At 43.5% G+C, this 21691-nt stretch overlaps 1 protein-coding gene across 1 annotated transcript in view; it reads left to right on the top strand.

Moving 5' to 3' along the window:
• Positions 1–21691, top strand: part of LOC110508127 (mutS protein homolog 5-like) — a 23224-nt gene continuing 1533 nt past the window's right edge. The window contains 19 exon segments of the mRNA XM_036975428.1: positions 1–6; positions 6052–6161; positions 6263–6298; positions 6369–6451; positions 6585–6630; positions 6801–6939; positions 7051–7113; positions 7224–7352; positions 7449–7521; positions 7651–7759; positions 8033–8114; positions 8186–8273; positions 18216–18283; positions 18450–18568; positions 18698–18821; positions 18995–19147; positions 20800–20874; positions 21035–21181; positions 21364–21501. Coding sequence (XP_036831323.1) covers positions 1–6; positions 6052–6161; positions 6263–6298; positions 6369–6451; positions 6585–6630; positions 6801–6939; positions 7051–7113; positions 7224–7352; positions 7449–7521; positions 7651–7759; positions 8033–8114; positions 8186–8273; positions 18216–18283; positions 18450–18568; positions 18698–18821; positions 18995–19147; positions 20800–20874; positions 21035–21181; positions 21364–21501 — 1788 coding nt within the window.

Raw genomic sequence — 21691 nt, 5'->3', positions numbered from 1 at the left:
ATGGAGGTAAAGATGGAAAGGATTGAAAGAAGAAAGGAGAAAAATTATACAGACGATGGGTAGAAGAGGGCAGTATTGTCGCGCCCAACGGGCTCCCAGTCGACGAGGAGCCTGGTATAATGCTGGAGGCGCTGAAGCGTAAAACATACAAAACCATACAAAACCTGCTTCGAGTGGAAACAGGGAGGAGAGCCGAGTAAGGGTAAAATCAAGGAAGAAATGGAGAAGGCTAAACTAAAGGAGCGCATAGGCTTGGCTATTGTTGATGTTCAATTACTGGAGAGTTGAGACCAAATCACGGATGCTGGACAGAGTGGATTTCAGTTGTAACAAAAGGCAGTTTTAATGAGTCAAAAGATATCTTGTCCCGCCGTTTTACGTGCACGGACCTAGTTCATATAACTCATTAAGTGAGTCAGGTGAAAAAGGGGCCTAGACATTGGTCACAGCAGATTTTATACATAGAATGATGTAGGTGGAGTCTTGTCGTGGTGGTCTTCTGACTGGTCCTGAAGAGTTGGAGGCGGGCCTGCTCCAGCCAGAGCAGGAGCCTCATTGGTGCACAGCAGAGTCTTGTTCTGAGCACCCGACCAGTAGAGGGGGGTGAGATGTGTGTTTATACAAGGAGATATTTGTGTATCTGGAAATCTGATACAGGAGATAATCAGCCACAGGGGAGGGCCATTTGGATAATGAATTTGTGGTCATTTGGGATACTGGTTTTAAAGGTAAATTAATTGTAATGGAGTTTATAGCTCTTAGACATAATTATAGTTTGAACCACAGAGGAGAAAGTGGAATTGAGGCAGGGTAAATTATGGGGAGCAGGGGAATAAACTCTAGTGAGGAAGAGGTTCAGGATTCTGTTTTAAACATTGGCTGTGAAGGTTTTGATTTGGCTATTATTGATTTAGTATTACAACAGGAACAGAAATCTGTCACGACTTCTACCGAAGTCGTTGCCTCTCCTTGTTCAGGCGGTGCTCGGCGGTCGACGCCACCTGCCTTCTAGCCATCATTGATCCATTTTTCATTTTCCATTGGTTTTGTCTTGTCTTCCCACACACCTGTTTTCAATCCCGTTCATTACCTGTTGTGTATTTAACCCTCTGTTTCCCCTCATGTCATCTCAACCTTTAAGTCTTTACTGAAGACTCATCTCTTCAGTGGGTCATATGATTGAGTGTAGTCTGGCCCAGGAGTGGGAAGGTGAACGGAAAGGCTCTGGAGCAACGAACCTCCCTTGCTGTCTCTGCCTGGCCAGTTCCCCTCTTTCCACTGGGATTCTCTGCCTCTAACTCTATTACAGGGGCTGAGTCACTGGCTTACTGGAGCTCTCTCATACCGTCCCTGGGAGGGGTGCGTCAACTGAGTGGGTTGAGTCATTGATGTGATCATCCTGTCTGGGTTGGCGCCCCCACCCCCCCTTGGGTTGTGCCATGGCGGAGATCTTTGTGGGCTATACTCAGCCTTGTCTCAGGATGGTAAGTTGGTGGTTGAAGATATCCCTCTAGTGGTGTGGGGGCTGTGCTTTGGCAAAGTGGGTGGGGTTATATCCTTCCTGTTTGGCCCTGTCCGGGGGTGTCCTCGGATGGGGCCACAGTGTCTCCTGACCCCTCCTGTCTCAGCCTCCAGTATTTGTGCTGCAGTAGTTTATGTGTCGGGGGGCTGGGGTCAGTTTGTTATATCTGGAGTACTTCTCCTGTTCTATTCGGTGTCCTGTGTGAATTTAAGTGTGCTCTCTCTAATTCTCTCTTTCCCTCTTTCTTTCTCTCTCTCTCGGAGGACCTGAGCCCTAGGACCATGCCTCAGGACTACCTGACATGATGACTTCTTGCTGTCCCCAGTCCACCTGGCCGTGCTGCTGCTCCAGTTTCAACTGTTCTGCCTTATTATTATTATTCGACCATGCTGGTCATTTATGAACATTTGAACATCTTGGCCATGTTCTGTTATAATCTCCACCCGGCACAGCCAGAAGAGGACTGGCCACCCCACATTGCCTGGTTCCTTTCTAGGTTTCTTCCTAGGTTTTGGCCTTTCTAGGAAGTTTTTCCTAGCCACCGTGCTTCTACACCTGCGTTGCTTGCTGTTTGGGGTTTTAGGCTGGGTTTCTGTACAGCACTTTGAGATATCAGCTGATGTACGAAGGGCTATATAAATAAATTTGATGTCTTTGTCAGAGATTGTTTTATTGTCAAGTGTTGTTTTATGTTGTATAGGTGCGCGACGGGTCCTCGTACCCATGTTCATTTATGTATGTACGTATTTAGTGTTTGGAGCATGTTAAGTGGACTTATATTAACCTCTCTGCGCACGGAACGCACTAGCAGGCTGAAATTCCACAACATAAGGTGATCGCTACATAAATAGTCATATTAAACATTCATGAAAATACAAGTGTCTCACTAGTATCGAAAGCCTAGAATCTTGCTAATCCGAACGGCGTTGTCAGATTTAAAAAAGGATTTACTGCAAAAGAATACGATGCAATTATCTGAGCATAGAGCCCCATAAAAAACAACAATTTTAACCAGCACAGGCGTAACATAATCACAAACTGCATTAAAATAAATTGTTTACCTTTGACGATCTTCGTCTGTTTGCAATTCCAATGCTCATTGTTATACAATGAATGATCTTTTGTTTGATAAAATGCATTTTTATAGCCTAACACAAAACATTTTGTGAACCGCTTGTGTCGTGAATTCCGTCTCATTCCATTTTCGACGACACATTCCAGGTAAATAACCCACACAGAACGTGACTTTTCCAGTCATGTTTGGTTTCACTGCAATCAACTGGTTTGTTTGTAACACAATCAAACGTGATGGGCCATTTCATGGGACGTATTGACTGAAAGAAACCGATTTGAAGACAACAAGTCATGACATCATTGTGCACCAATGATTTGCCCGCTGTTTCGTTGATTGACTGTCTTTTAACCCAATGACCACTGATCGTCTTGAAATCTAGCTGGGTAGATAGCCAATGAGCTGAGGTAAACGGCAATAGGTCAAGTTTATGTGTTGCAAGACCAACCCATGTAGTAAGCTCCAGCGTAAAGTGTCATTCGCTATTGACGTTTCATACCGGAAGGAGAAACACATACTACGCATTGCATTGTTTGGTAAACGCGCCGATTCAGCTGTTTATATATCAATCAGTTTGGCAACTAAGTCAGGGAAAGCTAAATCTAAGTCTAGATATACAGATGTACACACAATTTTAGAATAAATTGAATGGGAAAGTGAGACAGAGATTGTTGTAGGACGATTCATTTAGCGATTGTGGAGGAATATTTTTTTAACGGGAGAGGACATCATTTTGGACTGGTAATTCTTATCATGCTAATGCCATTGTTTGAAATTAATAATATAACATATTATTTGTGATTTTTTAAAACATTTTAGAAGCAATATATAAACATGTAATGTCATGAAATGTGAGATGCGTGTGTCTGCCGCCCCACCCCAACCCACATGAAATAGCCTATTTGAGGTTGTTGAGGGGAGGGCAGGCCCACAACAATGGCCAAAGTGAAATGGAGACAGTAGATACAGCTGGTCTGTTGTAATATAATAAAGACAGTAGATCTAGCTGAAATGTCATAATATAAAAGAGACAGTAGATCTAGCAGGTCATAATAATATATTCAACCTTATGTTCCCTATACTCCATATATACAGTGCCTTGTGAAAGTATTCGGCCCCCTTGAACTTTGCGACCTTTTGCCACATTTAAGGCTTCAAACATAAAGATATAAAACTGTATTTTTTTTTGTGAAGAATCAACAACAAGTGGGACACAATCATGAAGTGGAACGACATTTATTGGATATTTCAAACTTTTTTAACAAATCAAAAACTGAAAAATTGGGCGTGCAAAATTATTCAGCCCCCTTAAGTTAATACTTTGTAGCGCCACCTTTTGCTGCGAGAACAGCTGTAAGTCGCTTGGGGTATGTCTCTATCAGTTTTGCACATCGAGAGACTGACATTTTTTCCCATTCCTCCTTGCAAAACAGCTCGAGCTCAGTGAGGTTGGATGGAGAGCATTTGTGAACAGCAGTTTTCAGTTCTTTCCACAGATTCTCGATTGGATTCAGGTCTGGACTTTGACTTGGCCATTCTAACACCTGGATATGTTTATTTTTGAACCATTCCATTGTAGATTTTGCTTTATGTTTTGGATCATTGTCTTGTTGGAAGACAAATCTCAGTCCCAGTCTCAGGTCCTTTGTAGACTCCATCAGGTTTTCTTCCAGAATGGTCCTGTATTTGGCTCCATCCATCTTCCCATCAATTTTAACCATCTTCCCTGTCCCTGCTGAAGAAAAGCAGGCCCAAACCATGATGCTGCCACCACCATGTTTGACAGTGGGGATGGTGTGTTCAGCTGTGTTGCTTTTACGCCAAACATAATGTTTTGCATTGTTGCCAAAAAGTTCAATTTTGGTTTCATCTGACCAGAGCACCTTCTTCCACATGTTTGGTGTGTCTCCCAGGTGGCTTGTGGCAAACTTTAAACAACACTTTTTATGGATATCTTTAAGAAATGGCTTTCTTCTTGCCACTCTTCCATAAAGGCCAGATTTGTGCAATATACGACCTCGACCCCACCTCAGCTGTAGATCTCTGCAGTTCATCCAAAGTGATCATGGGCCTTTTGGCTGCATCTCTGATCAGTCTTCTCCTTGTATGAGCTGAAAGTTTAGAGGGACGGCCAGGTCTTGGTAGATTTGCAGTGGTCTGATACTCCTTCCATTTCAATATTATCGCTTGCACAGTGCTCCTTGGGATGTTTAAAGCTTGGGAAATCTTTTTGTATCCAAATCCGGCTTTAAACTTCTTCACAACAGTATCACGGACCTGCCTGGTGTGTTCCTTGTTCTTCATGATGCTCTCTGCGCTTTTAACGGACCTCTGAGACTATCACAGTGCAGGTGCATTTATACGGAGACTTGATTACACACAGGTGGATTGTATTTATCATCATTAGTCATTTAGGTCAACATTGGATCATTCAGAGATCCTCACTGAACTTCTGGAGAGAGTTTGCTGCACTGAAAGTAAAGGGGCTGAATAATTTTGCACGCCCAATTTTTCAGTTTTTGATTTGTTAAAAAAGTTTGAAATATCCAATAAATGTCGTTCCACTTCATGATTGTGTCCCACTTTTTGTTGATTCTTCACAAAAAAATACAGTTTTATAGCTTTATGTTTGAAGCCTGAAATGTGGCAAAAGGTCGCAAAGTTCAAGGGGGCCGAATACTTTCGCAAGGCACTGTATATCTGTTTATTATACCTGTTGAATAAGGGCTCATATGTGAAACTATTCTAACTGAGCATTTTCTTTCACAGTGACACTGACTCCGAATGGGAGTCTTATGTGAATTTAAGTATGCTCTCTCTAATTCTCTCTTTCTCTCTCTCGGAGGACCTGAGTCCAAGGACCATGCGTCAGGACTACCTGGCATGATGACTCCTTGCTGTCCCCAGTCCACCTGGCCTTGCTGCTGTTCCAGTTTCAATGGTTCTGACTGCGGCTATGGAACCCTAAACTGTTCATTTTTACTCTTGAGGTGCTGTCCTGTTGCACCCTCTACAACCACTGTGATCTCCACCCGGCACAGTCAGAAGAGGACTGGCCACCCCTCATAGCCTGGTTCCTCTCTAGGTTTCTTCCTAGGTTTTTGCCTCTCTAGGGAGCTTTTCCTAGCTACCGTGCTTCTACACCTGCATTGCTTGCTGTTTGGGGTTTTAGGCTGGGGCTATATAAATAGATTTGATTTTATAGAGGATTGAGGGTCTTCCAAATATTGAAAGTGTGTAAATAGTTACCCATGTTATTTTGTAAATGTATATATATATTTTTTTGTTCTCCTCCCCCCTCATGGTGAGTTCTCCTCCCCCCTCATGGTGAGTTCTCCTCCCCCCTCATGGTGAGTTCTCCTCCCCCTTGTTCCAGGAAAATAACCTCACACTGACATTTGAGATTAAATTGAAAATGTTGTGCGTGTGTGTGTTTATTTGTGTGTGTGTGTCCTAGCTGCGGTCAGTAGGTGCGTTGCTGAAGTGTCTGGACAGGAGGAGAGTGGGAGTGGAGCTAGAGGACAGCAGTGTGGGAGTCCCCATCTTACAGTTCCACACCTACACACTGTAAGACACACACAACACACACATGCAGAGAGATAGGTCAGTTGTGTATATGTATTGTGGTTGAATGTTTTTTTCACATCTGAATTTCATTCCTCTTACAGGAAAGATGTAGTGTACGTGGACCAGGATACTTACAGGTCAGTCCCCCTGGAGACAAACACACACACACACACACTCTCTCGGCCATGTTTGTTGTGTGTGTTCCAGCGTACTGTAGATCTTCAAGTTGGAGCTGCACCCCTCTGTGTACAAGCTGCAGTCTTGGGAGAAGGAAGGGCTCAGTCTCTATGGTAACACACATTAAGGGAAGTTAATGCGCTGATGTGATGTCAGTACATTCTCACACTGGCATTATGAGAAGCGGTGATCTCTGTCGTGTTTCCTGTAGTGACGATGTCATGAGTGTTGGTGTCTCTGTTTCAGGGATACTGAATCACTGCAGGTGCAAGTTTGGCTCCAAACTGCTTCGGTGAGGAAAACCTGTTCTCATGGTTGAAGTGTCAGAAACCAACCACACACAGATTATATCTGAGAAACATAATCAATACCTCAGTACCTGTTTGTGGTGCGTAGTCATAATCTCTATCCCTCCTTGTTCTGCTAGATGTTGGTTATTGTGAAATCCTCTCTCCCTCTCAGCCAGTGGTTTCTGAGGCCTACTCGTGACCTGGCGGTGTTAAACAGGAGACAGGAAGTTGTGAGATTCTTCTCCTGTCCACGCAACTCTGACTCCCTAAACACTTTGCAGTCCTCCCTACGCAACATCAGGAACATCCCGGTAACCATGACCTGTGAACTTTACCCCTCAGCGCCATGCAGGCCTCAGTCTGCAACATCAGTGATGAGTATGAATTTTCTGTAATAAAGAGTATTATTTCTCCTGCTGTAGACTCTCCTGCGTTCAATGTCTCTGTCTCACACCAAAGTCTCTGACTGGCAGGGTCTCTACAAGGTAGGAGTTCTACGGCCATTTATCTATATGAATAGCATGTCTGTATGTGTATTAGACAAATTACGGTGCAGTGTGAATAGTGTGTTTGTGTGTGTGTGTCTGTGTTGTAGACAGTGTATAGTGCGGTGTGAATCAGGGACACAGTGCGCTCCCTGCCTCAGTCCATCCAACTCTTCCAGGAGATCAGTGAGGGATTATCAGATGACCTTTACTACATCGCCTCGCTCATCAGCAGAGTGGTGGGACACACAGTACACACGTCAGGTGCAGCTCCCATGTTCTGGATGTCAATGTGTTTCATTCTCATTTTATTCTGTGATTTGTGTCTTGTATAGGTGGACTTTGAGGGCAGTTTAGCAGAAAACCGTTTCACTGTCAAACCCAATGTGGACCCTGCTATAGACGAGAGTGAGTGTTCATACCATTAGGGAATGCTGAAGGTTAGAGTTATGTTAGGGTTATGTTAGTTGAAGGTTAGGGTTATGTTAGCTGAAGGTTAGGGTCATCTTACTCACCTCCGTCTGCTCCCTCTGCCAGAGAAGAGGAGGATGATGGGACTGTCTGACTTCCTGACGGACGTGGCTCGCAGAGAGCTGGAGCACCTGGACACCCGCATCCCCTCCTGCTGCGTCATCTACATCCCCCTGGTCTGACGTCTACTACTACTGTTTGTCTACATCCCCCTGGTCTGACATCTACTGTGTCTACATCCCCCTGATCTGACATCCATCATGAGGTTACCCATCCCTGGTTTACATGCTAACAAGGATGCTAAATGCTAATCAAATACATCTAAAGTGTACCTTGCTGACTGTCAGGATCAACAAGATGCCGATGCTTTCTAAATATCCATAAAATGAGGTTAAATTGTAATCTGGATGTCCTATACTATCAACATAATTTATTTATCTCTTTCTCGGATAGGGTTCCTGCTCTCAGTCCCTCGGTTGCCCAGCATGTTGGAGAAAGAGGACTTTGAGATAGAGGGCCTTGACTTCATGGTGCGTGTATGATACATGTGTATGTTTGCTCCCACTATTAGTGTGAGTTTATGATGTGTGTGTGTGTTTAGTTTCTGTCTGAAGAGCGTCTGCACTACCGCAGTCAGAGAACCAAGGAGCTAGATGACCTGCTGTGAGACTTACACTGTGACACCAAAGGTCAGGCTGTCAGCCCTCCCCTCTTTCTCTCGCTCCTCTTCTCTCGTTTCTCTCTGTCCTCTCTAAAATGGGGACAAACATAATCCAGAAAAATAAATATCAGAACGAGCAATGTCAGAGACCGGAATATAAATATATATACCACGGGGTTGGTGGCACCTTAATTGGGGAGAACGGGCTCATGCTAATGAAGTGGAATGGTATCAAAAACAGCAAACAAATCAAACATGCGCCGAATGCTTACTTACAAGCCCATAAACAACAATACAGTGAAAGAAAGGAGAGTTAAGAAAATATTTACTAAATAATCTAAAGTAAAAAAATGTATAAAAAGTAACACAATAAAATTACATAACAGTAATGAGGCTATATACAGGGGGTACCGGTACCAAGTCAATGTGCGTTGGTACCAGTGGCGATTTTAGCATGTAAATCTTGGTGGATCGAAAAAAAACTATTGTGGAATGCATGCCAGCAAAGCCACTACACAACACGACACTCAACAATACATTAATTGCACTATAACGGTGACAAACGGTGCCCAATAACTGTTAGGGCCTACATAAAGCTGTCCCAACAGCAGAGTCCCAACAGCAGTCCCAACATCTTTCCACTGCTACACCTGGCTGTCAGCGGAGACTTGTCTGTCAGCAAAACAGTTAATTCAGTCTCATTTACTGCCTTTAAAAAAACATAGCTGATATGTAACCTTTATTTAACTAGGCAAGTCAGTTAAGAACAAATTCTTATTTACAATGACGGCCTACCCCGGGACAAACTTGGACGACGCTGGGCCAATTGTGCGCCGCCCTGTGGGACTCCCAATCACGGCTGGATGGGATACAGCCTGGAAATGGTTGACTTGTTTAAACAAATGTGGTTTCTATTGACAATTGAGATGTACAAACTATGGCATAAGGGGATGACAAGCGAATAACAGGCAATCCGTAATTTTGATTAAGACATTCATGAGCAAGCTAGGACAGACATAGTCAATATACAGTGGGGCAAAAAAGTTTTGTCAGCCACCAATTGTGCAAGTTCTCCCACTTAAAAAGATGAGAGGCCGGTAATCTTCATCATAGGTACACTTCAACTATGACAGACAAAATTAGGGAAAAAAATCCAGAAAATCACATTGTAGGATTTTTAATGAATTTATTTGCAAATTATGGTGGAAAATAAGTATTTGGTCAATAACAAAAGTTTATCTCAATACTTTGTTATATACCCTTTGTTGGCAATGACAGAGGTCAAACGTTTTCTGTAAGTCTTCACAAGGTTTTCACACACTGTTGCTGGTATTTTGGTCCATTCCTCCATGCAGATCTCCTCTAGAGCAGTGATGTTTTGGGGCTGTTGCTGGGCAACATGGACTTTCAACTCCCTCCAAAGATTTTCTATGGGGTTGAGATCTGGAGACTGGCTAGGCCACTCCAGGACCTTGAAATGCTTCTTACGAAGCCACTCCTTCGTTGCCCGGGCGGTGTGTTTGGGATCATTGTCATGCTGAAAGACCCAGCCACGTTTCATCTTCAATGCCCTTGCTGATGGAAGGAGGTTTTCACTCAAATTCTCACGATACATGGCCCCATTCATTCTTTCCTTTACACGGATCAGTCGTCCTGGTCCCTTTGCGGAAAAACAGCCCCAAAGCATGATGTTTCCACCCCCATGCTTCACAGTAGGTATGGTGTTCTTTGGATGCAACTCAGCATTCTTTGTCCTCCAAACACGACGAGTTGAGTTTTTACCAAAAAGTTATATTTTGGTTTCATCTGACCATATGACATTCTCCCAATCTTCTTCTGGATCATCCAAATGCTCTCTAGCAAACTTCAGACAGGCCTGGACATGTACTGGCTTAAGCAGGGGGACACGTCTGGCACTGCAGGATTTGAGTCTACTGATGGTAGGCTTTGTTACTTTGGTCCCAGCTCTCTGCAGGTCATTCGCTAGGTGTGGTTCTGGGATTTTTGCTCACCGTTCTTGTGATCATTTTGACCCCACGGGGTGAGATCTTGCGTGGAGCCCCAGATCGAGGGAGATTATCAGTGGTCTTGTATGTCTTCCATTTCCTAATAATTGCTCCCACAGTTGATTTTTTCAAACCAAGCTCCTTACCTATTGCAGATTCAGTCTTCCCAGCCTGGTGCAGGTCTACAATTTTGTTTCTGGAGTCCTTTGACAGCTCTTTGCTCTTGGCCATAGTGGAGTTTGGAGTGTGACTGTTTGAGGTTGTGGACAGGTGTCTTTTTTATACTGATAACAAGTTCAAACTGGTGCCATTAATACAGGTAACGAGTGGAGGACAGAGGAGCCTCGTAACTTCTTCTTTAAAAGTCTGTGAGAGCCAGAAATCTTGCTTATTTGTAGGTGACCAAATACTTATTTTCCACCATAATTTGCAATTAAATTCATTAAAAATCCTACAATGTGATTTTCTGGATTTTTTTTCTTCTAATTTTGTCTGTCATAGTTGAAGTGTACCTATGATGAAATTACAGGCCACATCTTTTTAAGTGGGAGAACTTGCACAATTGGTGGCTGACTAAATACTTTTTTGCCCCACTGTAACTATTTGTTCAGCACTTTTGAAATGTACAGCAACAGAATTCAGAACATGGGCCGTTCTTAGTGTTCTCCCTGTACACCAAGTCAAAACTTATGATAAATAAATGGGGCATATAAGCAGACAATGAAAGGTCTTACAATATTCAATGATTACACCACCAAGTCAGAACAAAATTAAGAAGTGAAAATAGACCAAATTATTTGGGTGAGGCATATGGGCTACTAACAGCTTACTACACAACATACACTTAGTATTACTGTCTTAGCTACAGTATACATATCTCCCTGCCATATTACATAATTCATGCAGCAGCATACAATACATTTTTGGACTCACCTTGTTATGCTGTGCTCACTTGAGCAGGAAGGTGGCGCGGTGGTCCTTTGTGGGCAAATTTTGTCATCAGTCTGGCATTCTCTAGATTTATTGTGCTTTCAAGACAACTGGGACTATAGGAAAAGGAGGGCCGGTGAGGCCCCTATTAACATCGCGGGGCTGAAGTGGAGCGGGTTGAGAGTTTCAAGTTCCTTGGTGTCCACATCACCAACAAACTATCATGGTCCAAACTCACCAAGACAGTTGTGAAGAGGGCACGACAACACCTTTTCCCCCCCAGGAGAATGAAAAGATTTGGTATGGGTCCCCAGATCCTCAAAAAGCTCTACAGCTGCATCCTGACTGGTTGCATCACGGCCTGGTATAGCAACTGCTCGGCATCTGACTATAAGGCTCTACAGAGGGTAGTGCATACGGCCTAGTACATCACTGGATGTCAGGAAAGGAAAGCAAAGGCTAGCTTTTTCAAGCAGAAATTTGGCCTCTGTAGCTCTAACTCCAAAAAGTTTTGGGAACTGTGAAGTCCATGGAGAACAAGAGTACCTCCTCCAGCTGCCCACTGCACTGAGGCTAGGTAACACTGTCACCACCGTTAAATCCATGATAATCAAAAATTACAATAAGCATTTCCCTATGGCTGACCATGCCTTCTTCCTGGCTACTCCAACCCCGGCCAATAGCTCCGCCCCCCCCCCCCCCCCCGCGCCTCCCCAGCTTCTCCTTAATCTAAAACCAGATAGCAGATGTTCTGAAAGAGCTGCAAAACCTGGACCCGTACAAATCAGCTGGGCAAGACAATCTGGACCCTCTCTTTCTAAAACTATCCGCCGCCATTGTTGCAACCCCTATTACCAGCCTGTTCAACCTCTTTTTGTATTGTCCAAGATCCCTAAAGATTGGAAAGCTGCCACGGTCACCCCCCTCTTCAAAGGGGGTGACACTCTAGACCCAAACTGCTATAGACCTATATCTATCCTGCCTCTCTAAAGTCTTCGAAAGCCAAGTTAATAAACAGATCACTGACCATTTCAAATCCCACCGTACCTTCTCCGCTGTGCAAACTGGTTTCCAAGCCCCCCCATGGGTGCACCTCAGCCACGCTCAAAGTACTAAATGATATCATAACCGCCATCGATAAAATACAGTACTGTGCAGCCATCTTCATCGACCTGGCCAAGGCTTTCGACTCTGTCAATCACCGTATTCTTATCGGCAGACTCAATAGCCTTGGTTTCTCTAATGATTGCCTCACCTGGTTCACCAACTACTTTGCAGACAGAGTTAAGTGTGTCAAATTGGAGGGCCAGTTGTCCGGACCTCTGGCAGTCTCTATGGCGGTGCCACAGGGTTCAATTCTCGGGCTGACTCTTTTCTCTGTATACATCAATGATGTCGCTCTTGCTGTGGGTGATTCCCTGATCCACCTCTACGCAGACGACACCATTCTGTATACTTTCTGGCCCTTCCTTGGACACTGTGCTAACTTGCCTCCAAACGAGGTTCAATGCCATACAACACTCTGTCGTGACGTTGTATTAGTTAATGTGACGACTGTTGTTCATCGAATGATTAAAGTTTCTAATTGCATGATTAACTGAATCAAGCCAACTCATTAACCTGGGGCACCATGTGAAAACTTGTTTTTATTGAGTTTCTATTTCCCAAATTAACTCAAAGAATATCAGAATATAGATTTTACAACAGCCGCTAATTAACCAGTTGCCTCTACCAATCTCGTTCTGAACGTCGTATAGCCCGTGAATCTGCACGGACCCGGGTCTCACCAATGAGTTCGTACCACACCAATCTTAGTTGAATATTTATTTACTAAAAAGCTAAAATGATGATAAAAGATACACATAGACAAAACACATTATAGGCTATTGATTAGAACTTAGTATAACGGGCCAACACACTATGGCGCGTGTTACCCACAATGGGGATTTCAATATGGAGAGAAAAAAGAAAGTACACGAGAAATATACATTTGGGTGAATTTGTCAGCTATGCTATTCTAACCCTAGCCTTGCCCCAAGCTGCCGCTCTTATGGGTCAGAATATAATGATGTAATTACGTGGGGATGATCTCCGAGGATTCTCTGCGTAGACCATTCAGACTGCTCGATGACGCACTACTCCGCGCACCTTTCTGATCGTCCTCCCGATGTCAGTGTCCTTTTGGCTTAGGAGTCTGTTTCCTCACCCTTTGCTCTGGAAGGGGTCTTTTGAGGACAGACAGCTCTGTAGCGCAGAGCTCACAGCATAGGAATGAAACCCTTTAGATACCACGATTCGATGGGAGATGGAGGCTAGGTGGTTCGACTTGAATTCACCCGCTTAGACAGCTACTCATCCGTAGCTTGGGTAGAAAAGGCTTTCTTTGTCTTCAAACTTGCGTTGCGTTCTGGGTTCGTTGCAGCTTGGGTCACGTAGTCTCCCTGTAAATTCTATACTCACAGGTGTTATACCCTTGGGTCAGAAGTGGGCGTAACCTCCTTTAGGGCAATTCTCTGGGCGTACCAAGTTAATGAGGCAAGGTCTAGATTTGATTCAAATCCAATTTTAGACAACTAACTTAACATTTCATCCTCCCCAAAACATTCTCTTTGATTTGGATATTTTCCATACAATGTATAAGCATCAAACATCTACTAGGAAAATTCTTCATGTTACAATGTTTACGTAATAACGTAATCTATTAACCTTTAATAACAAAACAAAAATTACATACATTTTCATATTCCATCTATCGTCATGACCACCATTGTGGCTGACGGAAACCATTGTTCCTGTTTAATGTGCTGAGGCTGGTTCTCCATAGTAACAGGACAAAGGAATTTGTCTGTGGCCTGAGATTTACCAGGGTTCGTGAGGGGTCATAAAACCCCCCACATCTTCAGACCCCTAGATCTCTCCTCCTCTGTTGGAGTTGAGAGATAATCTGTAGGGTTGTGGTCTCCTGTAACCTGACCTGATCAGGACAGTCATGACAACTCCTTCCGTGGCCTCCAACTGCTCTTAAACGCTAGTAAAACCAAATGCCTGCTTTTCAACCGTTCGCTACCCGCCCGCCCGACTAGCATCACCACCCTGGACGGTTCTGACCTAGAATATGTGGGAAACTATAAATACCTAGGTGTCTGGCTAGACTGTAAACTCTCCTTCCAGACTCATATCAAACATCTCCAATCCAAAATCAAATCTAGAATCGGCTTTCTATTTCGCAACAAAGCCTCCTTCACTCATGCCGCCAAACTTACCCTAGTAAAACTGACTATCCTACCGATCCTCGACTTCAGCGATGTCATCTACAAAATAGCTTCCAATACTCTACTCAGCCAACTGGATGCAGTTTATCACAGTGCCATCCGTTTTGTTACTAAAGCACCTTATAACACCCACCACCGCGACCTGTATGCTCTAGTCGGCTGGCCCTCGCTACATATTCGTCGCTAGTCCCACTGGCTCCAGGTCATCTATAAGCAGTGGCGTGCCATGGGCCTGGGCCTTCAGTGAGGTCCTACACAGTCCCACCCGAATTAATCCACCTCTTATTACCATCATTATGATGCCATGGCTCTAGACACTATACATTTAGACAAACACAGTATAACCAGGCGTTGCGTCACCTTGAAATTGAAATTTTTATGCAGAGAATTGCAGGGGAAGAGTACAATACCTTTTCATTGTGCAGCTCCCGTTGCCCTGCGCGCTTGTTCGTTGCACTGTAGATCCACTCGGGTGTCCCCAAAAGTTTTCAAAAGCACCATTGCTTGTAAGTGCCCAGCCGTACTTTGGTGTCTCGTTGCTGCCTTGGTTAGACAACTCAAGTTTGCAAAGCCAGTGTGGCTCCAAACACCAAATCGATCACTTGCAAATAATAGGCATTCCCAGCAGTACAGTTTGCAGTGCTTCTCGGAGCCTGTGAGCCAGGGCGCTCGTAGTTGGAACTTTGAAAGTGGCGAACGAACCCCTTTCCTGCCTGTGACAGGCTTTGTAGCGTCGGCGTCGGGCGACCTCTCCTGACAATTTCTAACTTTTCTTGAAAAGTTTGTCTTGAGAATGGCGTTATAATTATATCCTCGACCAAATCGATATCTTCTCCTCCTTCCGCCATTGTGGGTTGAAAAAACGGCTTAGTAGTACGATAATTAATTTGTTTATCAAATTCAGTTTCCTAGTTCTGAGGTTCTGCATAGACCTGCCCATATAGGACCTGCCTCTCAATATTGGTAATCCAATCAAAAGATGTGCACGCACTACGCCTGCTAGCTGGCTCCTGTGTAACACTGGAGCCAGCCAGCAGGCGTACAATAGCCAACTCTAAAGCTGATTGGTTGACACTAAATTTTCATTTCCATTCACTTTAAGCTACAAGCGTCCGCACTGTTGATTCTGAAGGCCTGAGGGCAGATTTTAGACCCCTGGCAACACATGATGGCTGAATATGATTGGATAAAAGATCTAACATAAAGACCAGCCCTCCAAATCTCAACCTGGGACTGGAAGCAGTGCAACCAAGAGGAAAGCTATGAAATGAAGAGTATAACTCTTACTCTGGGGAATAATTTAATACATTTGTGGGAAAATATATATTTAAAAAAAATTGTATTCTGCTGATGTTTAGGCCAGCAGAGAAGGCCTTGCTGGCCCTGACGGCCCACCACTGTCTATAAGTCTATGCTAGGTAAAGCTCCGCCTTGTCTCAGCTCACTGGTCACGATAACAACACCCACCATAGCACACGTTTCAGCAGGTATATCTCACTGATCATCCCCAAAGCCAACACCTCATGTGGCCGCCTTTCCTTCCAGTTCTCTGCTACCAGTGACTGGAACGAATTGCAAAAATCTCTGAAGCTGCTATCTGAGCAGCTAACTGATCACTGCAGCTTTACATAGTCCATCTGTAAATAGCCCACCCAATCTACCTACCTCATCCCCATACTGTTTTTATTTACGTTTCTGCTATTTTGCACACCAGTATCTCTACTTGCACATCATCATCTGCTCATTTATCACTCCAGTGTTAATCTGCTAAATTGTAATTCTTCGCTACTATGGCCTATTTATTGCCTACCTCCTCATGCCTTTTGTACACACTGTATATAGACTTTCTTTTTTCTACTGTGTCATTGACTTGTTTATTGTGTTATTTACTTTTTTATTGTTTACTCCATGTGTAACTCTGTGTTGTTGTTCTTGTCACACTGCTTTGCTTTATCTTGGCCAGGTCGCAGTTGTAAATGAGAACTTGTTCTCAAGTAGCCTACCTGGTTAAATAAAGGTGATATAAAAATAAAACTGGGGCCAATCTTCGTGACAACTAGGACCTGTATACTAGGCGGTGTCAGAGGAAGGCCCAAAAGATTGTTAAAACCTGTTGGGGCTAGGGGGGCACAAGGAGTTCCTTGAAGGGAACACGTCCTCCCATTCAGCTGATAAAAATATTCTTTAGAAATATTGAACTTTCACACAAGTCCAATACAGGAAATGAAAGATAAACATCTTGTTAATCTACCCATCGTGTCCGATTTTTAAAATGTTTTACAGCGAAAACACAACTTATATTTATGTTAGATGACCACCAAATTCAAAAACACACAGAGCGGTATTTCACAGTCACAAAAGCATAAATATAGACAAAATGAATCACTAACCTTTGATTATCTCCATCAGATGACACTCATAGGACATCATGTTATACATGTATTTGTGTGTTTTGTTCGATAATGTGCATATATATATATAAAAAAATCTCAGTTTACATTGGCATGTTACGTGCAGAAATGTTTTGATTCCAAAACATCCGGTGATTTTGCAAAAATACTCACAATGAAAATTGATAAAAGATGCAAGTGTTATTCACAGAATTAAAGATAAATGTATCCTCTATGCAACCACTGTGTGAGATTTTTTTTTAAACTTCACAGAAAAAGAATAATCTGAGAACGGCGCTCAGAACCCAAAGAAATAGCCGACATTTTGGCGTCAACAAAAGCTACAAAAAACACTAAATATTCATCATAAGGCAGTTCCAGGAATCCCAGTTTGACAACAAATGACTGATTTGTTCCAAAAAGCCCATAATTTAGCCACTTGCATGAGCAATTCCTCCAGACAAAAACTCAAAAAGTTCCGTTACAGGTCGTAGAAACAAGTCAAATGATGTATGCAATCCATATTTAGGATGTTTTAAACATTAATCAGCAATAAGGTTCCAACCGGAGAATTTCATACCCCCTGTATATAGCCTCATTATTGTGATGTAATTTTCTTGTTATTTTATTTTTTTTACTTTAGTTTATTTAGGAAATATTTTCTTAACTCTATTTCTTGAACTGCATTGTTGATTAAGGGCTTGTTGTTTTCGGTGCATGTGACAAATACAATTTGATTTGATCCAATATGATTACGTAGTACCAGTCTTGGACGGCATCAAACCAGGATGAGAAGCTAGTAACGCTAGCTAGCTATGCTAACTGATGCTGCAGTGCGTGCGCTTTCTCATCCTACAGTTACAAATAACATCAACTCTTTTCAAAATATTAAGTAGCAGTCTGCCTTTTAATTCCATCTTCCGTTGATTAGATATCTCCTAACTTTTGCCACACATGGAGACTGTGGTTGCAGCCTATTGGCACTTTGATAACTTATGATTGGCCAACAACAAGCTACACACACCAATGTCCACTCTTCTGAAAAGCAAGACCAGCAGCATAAATTATACAATTTCTGTCTTGTCTCTCTGCAGCAGCAGTCGCTTTCGGATATTTACTTGTCCCTTCCGGACAAGTCAGTTAAAATTACACGTACCCAAGACCTGTGACAATCATATGAGATCCGACCCAGACCCTTGACTTTATTTACAATTCAGGATCCGGACCCGCTCGGATCTCGGATCGGGTTTGCGGGTACAGGTGGACCCGTGAAGATCTCTAGCGTACAACCGAAGAAACCCTTTTGGAAAAAAATAAGTAGACCATACTCTCTGCATGTCTGAATCTCTCTCTCTCTCTCTCTCTCTTTCAGACATGGAGACTGCGGTTATGACACAGCTGCAGACCACAGTCCTGGAGAGAAGCGCCTGTCTGTACAAGGTGTGCGTCTTTATGTGGTATCTCTGTGTGCACACTTACCTTTTTGTGGGATTATGCTATGTGTGTGTGTGTGTGTGTGTGTGTGTGTGTGTGTGTGTGTGTGTGTGTGTGTGTGTGTGTGTGTGTGTGTGTGTGTGTGTGTGTGTGTGTGTGTGTGTGTGTGTAGGTTCTGGATCTGAGTACTGAGCTGGACTGCCTGATAGCACTGAGCCATGTCTCCCAGGAGTATGGATACACTACCCCCACTCTGGCCAACCACCACAGGATAACACTCAGACAGGCCAGGTACGCACACACAGACCCCATTCCAGCTGGCTAGACGCCTGTATGAACCCCTAGGGTATCCAGGGAGGAGGTTAGAGAGGCAGATAAGGGTTGTTGTTGCTCAGATCTCTCTTTCTCTCACTCTCTCAGACACCCTCTGTTGGAGTTGTGTTCTCCTATGTTTGTGTCTAACTCCTTCCTGAGTTCTGAGACTCGGGGACGGGTCAAGATCATCACCGGACCCAACTCATCTGGCAAGAGCATCTACCTCAAAACAGGCAAGGACACACACACTCACTCACTCACTCACTCACTTACACGCACGCACACACACACACACACACACACACACACACACACACGCACGCACAGAAAGTGTCAAAGACAGATACAGTTCTTGAGTTGTTTCAGGATAGATTGTTTTCTCTTCCTTCTGATTGGCTGGGTCAGGTGGGTCTGATTGTGTTCATGGCTCTGATTGGTTCTGACGTGCCAGCGAAGGAGGCAGAGATTGGTCTGATTGACGGAATCTTCACACGCATGAAGAGCAGAGAATCTGTGTCTGTAGGACTCAGCACCTTCATGATAGACCTCAACCAGGTACACACACACATACACACTACGCCAGTGGTGGAAAAAGTACCAAATTGTCATACTTGAGTAAAAGTAAAGATACCTTAATAGAAAATGACCAGTAAAAGTGAAAGTCAGAGAGAGAGAGAGAGAATTAGAGGGAGCATACTTAAATTCACACAGGACACCAGATAAGACAGGAGAATTACACCAGATATAACAGACTGACCCTAGCCCCCCGGCACATAGACTATTGCAGTATAGATTCTGGAGGTTAAGACGGGGGGGGAGACACTGTGGCCCCGTCCAATGATAGCCCCGGTCAGGGCCAACCAGGCAGGATATAAATACTACTTGAGTAAAATGCTAAAAGTATTTGGTTTTAAATGTACTTAAGTATTAAAATGACATGTAATTGCTAAAATATACTTAAAGATCAAGATGCACTATTCATAAATCGCTCCACCATTTCCTGGATGCTAAAATCCAAATAGTTTGCCTTCAGTTTATGTGACAAAACAAGCAGTCATTGTGTAGAGAATCATTGTATCATCTAAACCGCTGTGAAATATATTTTCCGTAACCAAAACTATTGTATATTCAGCTTTTTGAAGCTGGTGTACAAAACCAAAAGTGAAAGACGCAAAAACAAACTTCAGAACACGAAGCATAGAAATAGCCCACAAAGAACAGATCTATTGCTTCTTAGACTTGCTTTCAATGGGAATGAAAGATCTATAACTCACAATTCTATGTGAATTTGGTCAGATCAACCAAAAAAATTACATTATGTATCAAAAGTAAAAGTATAAATCATGGGGGCCTCCCGGGTGGTGCAGTGGTTAAGTGCCACCAGAGACTCTGGGTTCGCGCCCAGGCTCTGTCGTAACCGGCCGCGACCGGGGGGTCCGTGGGGCGACGCACAATTTGGCCTAGCACTAACCAAGCTTGCCAGGTGCACAGTGTTTCCTCTGACACATTGGTGCGGCTGGCTTCCGGGTTGGATGCGCGCTGTGTTAAGAAGCAGTGCGGCTTGGTTGGGTTGTGTATCGGAGGATGCATGACTTTCAACCTTCGTCTCTCCCGAGACCGTATGGGAGTTGTAGCGATGAGACAAGATAGTAGCTACTAAACAATTGGATACCACAAAATTGGGGAGAAAAAGGGGTATAATTATTATTTTTTTAAGTATAAATCATTTCAAATTCCTTATATTAAGCAAACCAGGTGGCACAATTATTATTTTTATTTTTAATATTGATAGCCAGAGGCACACTCCAACACTCAGACATCATTTACAAACAAAGCATGTGTGTTTAGTGAATCCGCCAGATCAGAGGCAGTATGTAAGCAGGGAAATTATCTTGATAAGTGCGTGAATTTGACTATTTTCCTGTCTTGCTAAGAATTTAAAATGTAACAAGTACTTTTGGGTGTCTGGGAAAATGTATGGGAGTAAAAAGTACAAAAGTACATTAGTTTCATTAGGAATGTAGTGGAGTAAAAGTAAAAGTTTTCACAAATATAAATAGTAAAGTACAGATACCCCCCAAAAAACTACTTAAGTAGTACTTTAAAGTATTTTTACTTAAATACTTTACACCACTGCACTACAGACACGCATGCATTTACCTATTCTCAGTGTGTCATACACGTATGTGTGTGTATGTCTGCTACAGATGGCTCATGCTCTGAACCACAGCAGCGGTCACTCACTGGTCCTCATTGATGAGTTTGGGAAAGGAACTAACACGGTAAGAGAGAGGGAAAGATGGATGAAACGTGAGAGACATGAAAGGAGGGATGGAGGAGAAAGTCTCTTACACTGCCCAGTTATTTGCCTTTCTTTGGGTCTTTCTATGCTTCAGTGTTTCAATGTGGGTCCAAGTAAACTGTTGAACTGTTTCTCACCAGGTGGATGGGCTTTCCCTTCTGGCGGCATCTATCTCTCATTGGCTGAAAAGAGTTCCAGCCGAGGTTCCTCACATTCTATTGGCCACTAACTTCCACAGTCTGCTACAGCTGGGTCTCCTACCTTCCTCAGGCCTGCTGTCACTACTGGTAGTGTGTGTGTGTGTGTGTGTGTGTGTGTGTGTGTGTGTGTGTGTGTGTGTGTGTATCTGTCCCTTTCAGTATGTAAGGCTGGGATTTGTTGGGGAAAAACCCTTTAAACTGTGTATTGTCTGCCCTAAGCATGCCTTGGACTGAATTCCAGCCTTGATATGTGTGTTTTGTGTGCGTAGACTCTGGAGACAGCGGTGGATGGGGATGAATTGGTGTTTCTGTACCAGCTGAAGGATGGGATCTGTCGCTCCAGCTACGCAGCCAACATCGCTACACTGGCAGGCCTTCCCCCCAGCCTCGTACAGAGAGGAGTGGAGGTACGCTACACCACACATACACACACTAGCATAGCTGTGGGATTTAGGGGTGCTGCAGCATATATATAGAGAGTGTATTCGGAAAGTATTCAGACCTTGACTTTTTCCACGTTTTGTTACATTACAGCCTTAAATACACACAATACCCCATAATGACAAAGCGAAAACAGCTTTTTAAAAACATTTTTGC

This window comes from Oncorhynchus mykiss, chromosome 3 (assembly GCF_013265735.2).
Source record: "Oncorhynchus mykiss isolate Arlee chromosome 3, USDA_OmykA_1.1, whole genome shotgun sequence".
Lineage (NCBI taxonomy): Eukaryota > Metazoa > Chordata > Actinopteri > Salmoniformes > Salmonidae > Oncorhynchus > Oncorhynchus mykiss.
The sequence above is the reverse complement of the archived record's forward strand: the minus strand, read 5'-3'. Positions and strand labels throughout refer to the sequence as shown.